General features: G+C 40.4%; 1 protein-coding gene across 1 annotated transcript in view; it reads right to left on the reverse strand.

Annotated features, from left to right (window-relative positions):
• Positions 1-13029, reverse strand: part of BRF1 (BRF1 RNA polymerase III transcription initiation factor subunit) — a 176880-nt gene that overhangs the window by 158651 nt on the left and 5200 nt on the right. Inside the window, exon 2 of the mRNA XM_050896767.1 lies at positions 4123-4203. Within this exon, the coding sequence (XP_050752724.1) occupies positions 4123-4203 (81 nt within the window). The remainder of the gene's footprint in view (positions 1-4122; positions 4204-13029) is intronic.

The following is a 13029-nucleotide window of genomic DNA, read 5'->3' on the forward strand; positions in this document are numbered from 1 at the left end:
AGAAATGATTAAAAACACAGCACAACAGTTCAGAAATTGGATTAAGCTAGATGCAGCTGCAATCTTCAAACTTAGTTTAAACCAAATTTGAATATCTGCAACTGAAGCTTTCAAGTTATAATCATGCCATTGACCTTCCTTCCCCTCTTCCTTTTCTTTTTTGCCACTGAAGACTATTGAAAGTATCAGAGCTCCAAGTCAAGAAGAACTCCCTTCTAACTATGACTCTGACACGGATATAGTGAGAGCAGATTGCCTGCAAGGAAACAAGAATAAACCGGCTATTTAGAGAGATTATGTAATGCAGCGCAGAGCTGTAAAATGAGATTTAAAGAGACAGAACTCTGCATTTCAGCCCTGTAAGTAACCATAAAAGTTGGGCAATACTGTAGCAATTTGAAACGGCTCAGACAACAGAAGGAGTCCTGTCAAAGGGTCCCCTCTCTGACCTAGTATTGTATTCATAGTTGTTCTTTCTCACAAAAACAGCACTGTTTGGCTATTTTGTCAAATCCTTTAAAACAAAGTTGAAACACCTCTTCACATCATCTCATAGATGTGCAGGTTTTTACTACAAAAATGAGCTCTATATGAACAGATAGGAAGCATTTTGTGGACCTGAGCTTGTTGAACTTGTGGAGCTTAGCACGCTCAATTAGCACAGTACCACACACTGAAAATCAAACCGATTATGAACAAATACAACAGTATTAGGTCTTTCCTGCATAAATATTTTAGCAAGTGTAAACAAGACTCCAGTTTTTATAAGCAGCCAATTCCCAAACAAACACCCACAAACATCAGCTGGTTCAGCAAAGAAAGGCAGAGACTATGAACTGCCATGCACCACCGCATTATAAATAGCGAAGAAACATACAGCAAAGGTATGTGTGATAAGGGAGACTAGTTCTGTGTTTTTGACATTCTACATTCTTACACAAACCTGGAAACTATAAAACCTTCAGGGTTTGCCCATGGCTTTGTTTAGAGCATATATATATATATATATATAAAAAAACCCACCAATGCACAAAATAATTTTGTAGAAGAGTCCAGAACTGCTGAGCAGTTGTTGTTGGCAGATTCTACTTTTGCACTTCTTCACTTCAGAATGGAGGAAAAGAAAAAAAAAAATTGTAAAATTATTACCTTAGGTATTCTGATGAAAAACTGTTTTTCGTCTAATTCTAAACATCCTTTCATTAAAAGCCTCAAAAAATAGCAGCATCATACATTCAGCCAACCCCAGCTACTTTGCTGGTGATTAAGTAAGAGACAGTGAGCCCAGATCACCTCCCTTTCACCTCCCCTGAAAAGACAGACATTACAGCAAGGAAGAATTTGGCCCAAACTACATGGGGGAGGGAAGGGAAATCAGGGGGATGTGGTTGTTTTTTAAAAAACAGCAAGTCCCTGCTCCGTTGCTGGACTTTTCCCCGCATCACGTCAAGCCTGCAGGTTGCTGGCAAGCAGATCAGGCACAGTGCGAGACCTGCCAGCGCTCTCAGACCACACACACACACACGCTCTCAGCTGCTCTTGAACACACTGGGGACGAACTCCAGAGCAATCTGGGCTCTGCCGCCCATCCCTGCTTTCCAGAGTCTGGTTCTTCCCTTCAGCAATAGCCTGTATAGAGCACCACATAGGAGAAAATCGTGTGCTTACACTACTGAAGGTAGCACGCAGCCTTGACATAAGAGCCATCAGCAAGTTGCAGGAACAGGCCTCCTGAAGCGTGCTCACAAGCTGTGCTGCACCAGCATCCCGACGGGAGCTAATTTCAGCAGTTCATTTGCAACTCAGTTAACTTTGGAAATGCAAATATAGTAGTACCAGCAAATAAATAAGTAGCTCAGCATTTTGTCTGATCAGACAGCATAGCGCTCCAAGGTTAACTGTTCATTTTTAATAGTCAACTATCAGTGCACTTCAGTTTCACTCAACTAACAACCCCATACTACTTCTTTAAAATATATACAGTAAGTTCATTTACCTTGCTACGCTTTCAAGTCTAAACACAATGGATATTAACATAATTTCACCAAAAAAGCCATGATCATGTGCACACAGTGACAGGGTGAGATTTTGTAAGTTCACTGCCATAGCTCAATTTGCAATTAAAAACTACGTAAAGCTAAAAGTATGATTAAATGCAGCACACAACTAGCTCATTATACAGCAGCAGAAAGAAAAGCCTTTCAAACACCAATTGCTCTACCTGAAATATCAGCTGCTGTCATCATGCCTGGGACTGAGCAAGAACATCACTTAGCCCATTGAAAAGAACTTTCCCAGAGACAGATTGGCAGCATGACAAATGCCGGTTGGCTACAGAAATCAAAGACCAAATACTTTCTTCTTATATAAAGGGTAGCCACAAAAAAAGAAGAAAACCCGTAAAGAGCCTCAGACAGGTATAGGTAAAGAGACAAATTATTTTCCTGTTTCAAAACTGTTTAGGAGATAATTTCACTTAAAGCAACTATAATTTCTCATATATGATGCTGATAGACTTTAGCCAATTCAGAATCATTGTATATGATTAGGGGGGCCCCACGCACAAAAGCTGTGGGGAAGGAAGATGCTCAGACATATTCCCCAGCAAACACTCATCCAAGAAAGAAGCCATGTTTAGATTCCAGAAAAACGCCTACACTGTCTTTAACTGTGATTACCTTTCAGCATAACCAAAAGGGCTTTTGAAGGATTCAAACACTCCAAGAAGCAATAAGACAGCATTTTCTCCCCTCAGCATTTTACTTTTCTACAATTAAAGACAAGGAACTGGGCAGTCCTTATGCACAATAAGCCAATTTACTTTTAAAATGTCTGTGCAAAATTACAGTTTTGATTAAAGTGCCTTCATCCAAAGACAAGCTTCACTAACTGTAAAAGGTATTCTAGTGGTTTTATTCCACTGCTTATACAGGTTACACTTTATACACACATTTTTAAAACTTTTAAGATAGTAACTTTGGACCTGACACTGAAACTAGCTCATATGAAGTGCGAGCTTTACTCTGCCAAACAAGCAGGGCTCAATACTGTTCAGTAGAAACAGCTGAATAAAACATTCTGTATATAAAACAATCTGTATATAAATCAGCTGAATAATGCTGAGTAAAGCAATCTGGCTATATTTCAATAACACAGGTCAATCTTAACCTTTCTATACCTATGGAGACATAATATCAGATCAATCTTATCCTTTGCATACCTATGCAGGCATAGTATCAGATAAGATTTTCTGTATTTGAGTTGCAAATATAAGACTTTAATTTAGGAAAATACCTTTATCTAAAATATCCCCCCAAAATGAGCACCATATCAGTAAAACCCATCTACGTCCCTTGGTTAATTACATGCCAGCTTCTGAGTCTTTGATATGACAGTCCATCAGCTGTCATCTCCAAGAGTCATGAGACAAGAGTATTAATTAGCCAAAAAATGACAACTCCTGTCCATTGATATGAGTAACAGCAATTGAAACTGGCAGACCATTCTGCTTGTGGAATAAAAGCTGTTTTTATTCACTCTTTTTAAAGAGTGTAGATTATGTAGATCTCAATTAAAATGTATAGCATGTAATGAGATTATTTATTTAAATAACCTCTGGACACTAAAATCTTTTTTCCATTTTAACCCTCTCTGTTCAACAGTCACATATTAAGCACATGATTACTATGAAGTGTGCATAAATATATGCATTATCTCACACTTACACTGCATAAAAACAAAAGCATTTGAACAACTATACTTAAAAATAAACATGCATAAAGCATTTCAAGAACCCTGAAAACTGATAAAATAAAAAGCTATAATAGGTTAACAGGTAATAAAAAGGTGCAATGGGCATGTCAACCTTGAAAAAGCCCTTTTAAACTGTGATAGTATTGTCAGGTGCCATTACCCTTCGTCAGCCACCTACCTGACCTTATAAATCAGGCATAACAACCAAATGAGAGCACAATGTAAAGTCAGCACTAGGCAGACTTGTCTACTGAATAACGAGTGGCCTGCCAAGGTCTTGAGTTCACATTCAAAACTAAAAATTAATTGCAATCAATCCTATTAATTAAAAAAGAAAGTCATATCGACAAGACTAAAGCTTGCAAGTACCATTCTGTAGAGTTTGTGCTCGTGACTCCTTTCCCAGATTGGCGTGGAATCCTCCTCCTAAAGTTGGTGTTTTGCCTGCACCTATTAGGGAAAAAAAAACAAACCACCCTGTAAAATGCAATAACTGAATTAAAATATTAAAAGAAAACTTATTGTTCCACTATATTCAGTATCTGTATAATTTACAACATGCCAAATTACATTAAGAAGGGCAACAGAAGTGGTCGAAGGGCTTAAGACATCGAGTACAAATCCTGTGCAATTTATTTCTTCCTTGGGATACCGTAAGAATTATATGGCTCCATAAGCCCTCCCAATCTCAGCTCCAAAGAAAGTACAAAAATGTCGCAACCCCTATTTTAGGCAGAACATGAAAATCAATATTGTAAAATATTTCTCAAAGTAAATGATGAAACAATTGCTTAGTTAATATTTTTTGTCTGAAGAATATTCAATACAGAATTTTAATAGCTAATCACTGGCACTACAGAACATAAAACATGTTTAGCATTCAATAATGACTGTGCTGGCTACTACAGACATAACACTTTAAAATACCTTCAGTTTAACATTAGGCACACACAGTGACACTTAGGCTACAAACACTGCAAGTCTGGAACTGCTACTTTTACACTCTGAAAGGCTGGAGACTAAAATAAGTCTGAGTTGTAAATTAGCATAAACTAGAGGCTGGTTTATGCACCCATGCCAATGCTGGGGAGCCTGAATGCAGAGTCCGCTGGAAGTCAATGGAACTACTCATGCAAACCAATCTTGCAGAACAGGGAATTAAACTACCAAGGACAGAAATAGTCTCCCAATAAAGCAGGAAGTTTTTTTAAAAACAATCAGGCTACCTCAAGCAGGATATTCTCATCTATCAGCTTAACGGCAAGTGAGACCAAAAAGCTAAATTGCACAGGATTGAAAACAAGTAATTTGTTAGTAATTGGACTACTTCTTAATTCAAGTAGTCTGCTCTTCAGAATAGGGAAAAAAGTCATCTTATTGCCTATGATGCCCACAGTTTTTCCTCAAGTTCTTGTAGCTATGTTTTCTCATCTTACACCAGTTCTCTAGAACAAACTAGAATGGCTTTGGGACAGAAACACACAGAGGAGTGAAGTGGCACTTGAAAGCAGTTCAGGACATTTCTCCTACACATCAGAATAAGATACTTCCATAGCAGGTACAAGTGATGAGAAACGGTGACCTAAATTGTTGACTCTTACTAGACTTTCTTACCTAGTCTCCTTTCAGCTGCATTTAATGTACATTTATGTTGAGGAAAAAAACAGAAAAGGTAATATTCCTGCAGAATTATTGTCTATAAGCCTTCAAAGCTTAATTTTCCATACAACCTTTAAATTAGGTTTCCAGTGCTATCCACAACAGAAACTGACTTCACCTTCACTTCATTAACAGATCCTTTCAACAAACAATAATCAGAAGCTCTCACCTAAATGCCCCACGGCTTAAGTACTTCAGTTCAACATCCTAATTAGAAATGAAAAATATTCAATAGTGACCTCATCACTGGATATAGAGGTAACCCTCCCAACTCTGTATTTGCTCCAGACTACTATAGACAGTGATGTCTCCTTGCCATTCTTATAGGTACAGTCTCGTATTTCCACAAATGCTCCAAAACAAACCGATAAGGCAAAACAGAGAGAGGTTACCAAACTACCCTAGCACACATAACATTTCTGGTGTACATTTAATAAGAATGGCTTACCTGACAAAAAAAATATATCAACAGTGGCAATAGTTTTATGTTCCTTTTCTCCAGTAGCAAATCTAACTCAGAAATTCCGTCTCCTACCCTCCTTTTTTTCTTGGTTTAAGGTTTGCTTTACCACAGGCTACCTCAACTTGTCTGATTTGCAGCAGGAGAGCACACACTCAAGCATCAGCACAGTGGAGGAGGCCATGAACTGCAGGGCAAGAGCAGGAACAAACAGCAGGGCAGGCTGGAGGTAGCAGGCTCATCCAGCACTTGTGTCAAAGGCACCATTGCCCCCTCCTGTGCACAAAGGCTCCACTTCTCAGTCCCCTCTGTCTTTGGATACACCAAAATATTGAACTCTATTGGACTACCATTGTCAAAGCAGCTACATTACTCTTTTACAGGTTTCCCTGTTACTACTAAAAAGCTTACGCAAAAACAATCTTGCAGTGGTGATAAACAATATTTTTAACAAAATAATTTAACTTACTCAGAAGCTAAAATCCAGGAAGAATATAAACAAAATAAAATTAAGCTGAGATTTCAGTGGTTTTGTTCTTTAAGATTCTTTTTCATTAGACATCAAGACATAACATTGTACATAAAAGTCATTTCTTTCCAAGCTACAGAGTCTGCAGCAGATACTAGCAGAGCTATCTGAAAGACAAACTCTGCTATCAGAATTGATGTACCCATTTCTCAGCGAGTTAACTGGAAAGACTGTACATCTCTAATTAGCATTTGGCTTTGAAAACTGACAGAAAACTAGTCTGTTGAGCACTTACATGCTCAGAACTGCAAACTAATGTTGCCATTGACTATGAAGTCTCACCATCAGCTTTAATCTTTACAAGCAGAATGCAAACCAAAGTCATTAAAGTAACTGTTCAGCTGGGTAATAAAAAGATAAACTCTTAAAAAAGAAAACTGTGAAATCATCAAATTCATTTAAAGACAAAAATCCCTACAAAGCTAGTCATTTAAAAAGTACAAAGGAAAGGAACAGCAATCGCTAGGCACAACCAAATTAACATCCTAGCTTAACTGAAATTTTTACATTTCTTGACCTTTTCCATTTTTCCATTTTCTACAACTTCAAAAGTGAATTAAACAGGCTTTTGGTTTTTCACATTCAGCTTTCAAGATATACAAAAATATAACCGAGAAGTATTTGGTGTCTTCAAGTACTGCCTGCCAAATCTTCAACATTAACACTAACATTTCCCTAAACCAACTCAAATATCCTCCTTCATCAGGTGGCACCTCCCAAGGCACATTGTCACCTACTGATTATTTTTAGAAACTAACTCAGATACTCAGCTTTGCATAAGTGAAGCCTCCTCTCCTCTTCAAGTTAGCTTTGGACGTTTATATGAAATTTTGGACAACAGAAAGTGTGGAGAGATGTGTTAGGCAGCTCAAAAGTACAGCTACTCAATTTTTTTGTGGTCCTCTCAGTGGGCTACAGTGCCCCGAGACATGAAAAGAAGAGAACTGAAGGTGCAGGAGACCATACACCCGGAAACTTGATGATACTTGGTCAAAGCTTACACAGGTCCAGACCCAGCCATAACCCCGCATTACTCCAGTGCTGAACTACAGTCACTGCCCCTCTAGCAGCCAAGAGCAGCCGTCCCCACATCTGCTCCTTGCAGCACAGTCTCGGGCACAGCTGCCGTGTGCAGGGTCAGACCCAGGCACCTTGGCTGTTTCTGGTTTGCTCCACTGACTCACTAACAAAGGAAGTCACATCACTCTGCTTCTCTACAAAAATGTTCCTCAAGCAGTAAAAGGAGCAAGCAAAGCTTGAAGTCTGTGGTAACCTTGAACAGCGACAAAAAGATGACAGATAGCAGGAAGAGCACTTATCACATCCCTCCATACAGAGGGGGCAAAGAGCAGCCACTCAGGCATCTGCAGCTTAAAGGGCACTTTTCTGAAAGCTAGTGACATGCCGAGTTTCAGATTCAACACCTGGAGAAGAAACAGATTCAGTCCCATCGTTACGGATTTTGTTTCCACTACATAAATGAGCAAGTGAAGACAGGGAATGAAGCTGCTTGCAACTTGAACTGAAGTGTATCTGCTGTTTGATAGGACCACTCCTACCAAAAATCCTTCCCTGTGAAATTAAAACCAAAACACACCAGCCCTTTCTTCAGGACAAGGTAGGAGAAAAACCTTCAATTTAAAACCCACGTATTTACAGACCCAGCATAAAATCTGGGTCTGGTAAAGAATGCAGACTGCATCATACCAACAGTTTCATAATCAGGGTAGACTAGATAATCTAATATAAAAAATTAATGAGCTTCCTACTTAAGTCAGACCATAAAAGTCAAAAGAAGAGTAAGTAAATGTCCCATTACAATTCATGCCTACAACAGCAAAATGATGATTAAAGTTTTCTGAACACACAGAACTACTGAAGTCTGTAACTGACATAATTCTTTTCTCAGCCATTTTTACAGGGAAGTTAACAGATCTGCACGCACCACAGCCTGCTGAAATGGTACTGCTGAATAACTTACAGACACACTTTTAATCTACTCCATCATAGCTAGCTATCTATGGGCTTATCTTCATAACTACCAACCGAAGAGATAAATATACTGTTGCATCCACCACACCCAAGTTTAGGGCTGCAGTCTGCGTCCAAGTTACATGCACAATTCCGCATTTTCACAACCGACAGCAGTATACTCTGCAGCACTTCAAGCAAGCATTTGTTGCCATCACAAGGACAGCATATAAAAAACTCAATGCCAGAAAAAAAACACTGTACACTTAACTCTGATGCAAGATTGCCACCTGGAGGATTTCAGAAGAGAAGCAAAAATTGATTCAGTTCATCTCACTAAAACGTATAGTGGATAATTATTTTTCGCATGAAGTTGATGCAAGTTTCCCCTCTTCCTTCCCAACACAACATGATTATAAATTAGTTTTGTAATGAGAAAACCTAGAACAAAGTATAACAGGTAAATACTCTTCAGGATTTCCCAAAAAGGTCTGCAGATCCAGCATATCCATACTTTCTTCTGTGTTGCAAATCACATCATGACCACTCTACATAATTTAAAATTAATTGTGAATTAGTGTCATCTCTAGAAATCTGGACCACAAGTAAGAAGAATTTTGCTGATATTAACATTATTTTCCCTTGTCAGTATCCAGTGTTTCCATTTCAGTTTTAGTGTGTGTATTACTACTGGTGGAACCCACTTCAGGACTGTTTGAGGCTGCACTCTAAGAAATATTTTATGGCAGGATTTGGTCTATCAGTATATCCTACATGGAAACCAATTAACAACTACCAAGTAAAAACAAAACCCCTACTCCTTCCACTTTCGTAATATTGAAAAATACAGAAGAATCCTTTACTGGATGTAACAACTGACCAGACAAAAACACAGAATCTGATACAGAGTTCATCCTCTTTACCAACTGCCTCACTAGCACTTACTGTGACAGTAATTGTCCATCTTACAAAGTTCCAGAGGAAAAACAGGCACAGAAGATGAATGGCTAGTAAGCTTAGCTTAAATTTTATGAAAGCTTTTCCTCCCTGTATCTAGTCCCTCTCTTCTTTCCAGTTTGCTGACCATGACTTTCCTTTTCCACAAACCCCAAAAGACTGAAATACTTTGATCAATGCAAACACCAGTCAAGTTCTACACTTGAGGTCAATGTAGCTCACACTTTCTAGATAGAAAACAATCATGAAGTTTTTGAGGATAAAATAGTACATACAAAACCTTTCAGTAAGCTTCCATAGGCACACCTGGAAAATTGAGCATACCACAGCTTTACTAAAGGGTAAGCTACATTAAATTTGTCAAGGGACACTGTAGACTAAGGGTACACGTTCAGCATTTATGGCAGTGCAAATGGGTCACTGTAGTAAGCTGCTTATAATTTACTTGCAACAAAAAAAGTGTATTAGCAGGAAGAAATTTTTCCTTGATATTCTAGTATTTGAAACAGCCTGCTTACAAATGTTGTGGAGCCTCCTACACTAGAAGTTTTAACAAACACTTGTTGGTGTGTTAAGGGCTACTAGTTCACAACTTTCCTTTCTCCCTATGAGCAAAAGCAAGCAAATATCTTTCCACAAGCAACATTCTTCCCACCAGCCTCAAATTCGTATCTTGCAAACTCGTGTACATTTGGAGATGGAGAGTCATAATGTACGTATGCTGTACAAGAGCCATGAGCTCTTACGTGATCCTGACTCGGTGCTGAAGTTGGACTAATGCTATCAATGCCCCTTGCAGCCTCCCATTTCTATGACTCTGTATAGTCGTCACTGTCCTAAAACCTCCTGGCCTAGTCACTATGTAAGAGTAAGTTAAAAGACTTTAATTCAGACCAGTTATTGTAAATCTCAAATAACAAATGCCAACCTAGCATTTAAAGAGAATATGCATTATTAATTTAGTTTATTATGTATTTTTAATCAAAAGCCACCAAAACAAACAGAAATTCCAAGCAATCAACTATAAAATAGTACAGCTGATTCAAGACAGTCACGCTGTTTAATCTCGCACAGACACACCAGTGATGTACATTCACCTGAGATCCCAAAGGCAGGCTAAGACCTGTAGGGCAAGAACCCCACTTCGGTGGCCAGCCTACAATCACTCTATAACCCTCCTACTGAAGTAGTATCCTGTAGGTCTTCTCTGGAGTTGAGAAATGCCCCTAGCTCCACCAACTCGTCTTCTCCATCCCACAGTTCTGTCACCTCAGACTGTGGGGGCTGTATTTCATTATGCTAACCTCCATTTTTTTAATCCTTTTTTCACCGGGGAAAATGGTGCACACTGCAGCATTGCCCACCCCTCTCCTCTCTCTGCCCAGTTTCAAACAAACCTGAGAGGGCAACAGAGGTCTCAAAACTACGAGGTTTCCGTCAGTTTTGTAAAAATAGGTAGCTGGTTGGGGAAGACACACGCTACGGAAGAGCTGGCTAAAAGTTTCTGAAAAATAATTCTGATGTAAATTTTTACTAGCGATGTGACCCCGAACCCTGCAGCAGGCCAGGGGCAGCCACAGCCCAGGGCATCGAGCACCTCTGTGGATCCAGGGATGAGCTGAGGCCAGGCAGGATGTCAGCCTGCACGTGGGGGTCATGATCAGGCCCAGCAAGGGGAACCAGGGTCAGACACATCCCCAGGATGGCCAGGCAGAGCCATAGGGATGGGCTGAGGCCAGGTGAGATGCAGGCCTGGCTCAGCAGGGCCCATAGCTGGGCAGGGCAGGGCTGTGGGGAGCCAGAGACCGGCCCTGATGCAGCATCACTGGGGCAGGGGCTGATGTCCCCGGGGGTCTGACATGGGGTCCGGGGCCATGGGCAGGGCTGGGGGAGCCCCAGGGAGAAGCTGGTCGGGGACAGCAAGGGCCAGCAGTGCCTGGTGAAGCAGGCAGCTCTCCTGCCACGGGACCGCACACACACAGAGATCCCCAACATTTCTAAAGGGCAGGTTTCCAGGCTGTCTTATGGTTTCCACCCAAGAAGCTTATCAGATGCTATTTTTCTCAACTTACTACCAAGCATTTAAAGGTGATTTCTGGAACAAAAGATGCTGAGCTTCCCTAGACATAATATGTTTCAGGATCACAAGCTCAGCACGCCTTGCAGTGCCCTTTTCTCGTGCTGTATTTTCTCAGTTGTGTCTTCCAGCTTGCCACTGCACTGCCTGCACATCAGCTCTCTCAGGTGGGACTGTTTTCTTCTCCTTTGATTAGCGTCAGATTCAAGCCCCAGACTTCCACTTTCTCAGCTTCTTTAAACAAAAACCTGATGAGAGATCTGGACTATCAGTTTTTGCACCATGTTGAGCTTTCCTCCCCTCACTCTCTTCAGCTTTGTACTCGGTTTTTCTCCTGTCAGCCTCAGGGAAAATAATTGTGAAGACAGTTTCTCCCAACAACTACCACAAGACAGAGGACTCCCTCCCCAGACACAGTGAAAGAGCGATCAGAAAATTCGCCACCTTCAAACGCAGCACAAGACTTGCAACTTGCCTTTCTGCAAAAGCAGCTGCCATAACACCGATGCAGACTAGAGAAGGGCTCGGTGGAGCTCCGTTTTCCAGGATGCAATTACATTATAACAGAGAGGGAGAAACATAGCTCACTCTTAGACCCTGTATTGCTGTACTTCATGCTGGGATGTGTTCAAATGTTATGACCAACAGGAGTCTTAAGAACTTAGGTATGAAGGAAAAAAAAAAAGCAAGATGCATTCATTCCAATTAGCAGAATGAGGAATTTTAATTCAAATGCTCCCCAAATTTGACAAGAAGCCACAGAGAACAACCTCTTTTGGCTAGTTTGAGACAGTCTGAACTGGCTATCACCTACATCGCAGACAGTTATTCTTCAGAACTAGACTCAGCTAGGAAAAGCACATGCCTCAGACATTTTCTGTGCAAATAACAGAGTTCCCTGGAGCTCAAATGTGCATGACAACTCTTTCCTAGTAGTATCTGCAGACTTTTCCAGGGTCAAATCAGTCAAGCTCAGAAACTCAATTTCAACACACAGCCTTTACAAGCTTCAAGAATATAACATGTCCAGGGTTAAGCCTCAAGCTGGACTCTTACCTGGTTGTGACCACTTGCAACAGAACTAGGAATTATAATTAACTGGACCAGTGTGGGGCCTATCAAAGCTTTCACTAGCTTGTGCTTTGTGAGGACTTTCCTACCAGAAGATCAATAGAAAGATACACAGTAGCCCCCTTCTAGAGCATGAAGGGCGTATCCCCTTGCTAGTGAAAGAACTTACAGCTCATGACCCAGCAAGCAATGGGTACCTCACAAGAAGACATGACTTGTCACTCCCCAAGACAGACAGCATTAATAAAAATTGTGGGATTAGGCTAACCTGCAATCATATCCTCCACTTCCATCAAGACCATGGCAATGAAGAGCATCGTTGTTATTATGCTGAGACACACAGGTCATGCCCATCTCCAAAGGGCATCTCATCAGGACTGGGATGGCCTAACTCTCTCTTTACATCTTTATATAAGCACACTATCTCCTTTTATATGCCCCAACTACCATCAGGGAAGATTTCGTGGTCCTTATTACCATTACCATTGTGTGTACTACATACACAACTTCATAAACCTTACTCTAAATAAATCTTCGCCTTGCAGTCTGGAT

This window comes from Gymnogyps californianus, chromosome 5, assembly GCF_018139145.2.
Source record: "Gymnogyps californianus isolate 813 chromosome 5, ASM1813914v2, whole genome shotgun sequence".
Lineage (NCBI taxonomy): Eukaryota > Metazoa > Chordata > Aves > Accipitriformes > Cathartidae > Gymnogyps > Gymnogyps californianus.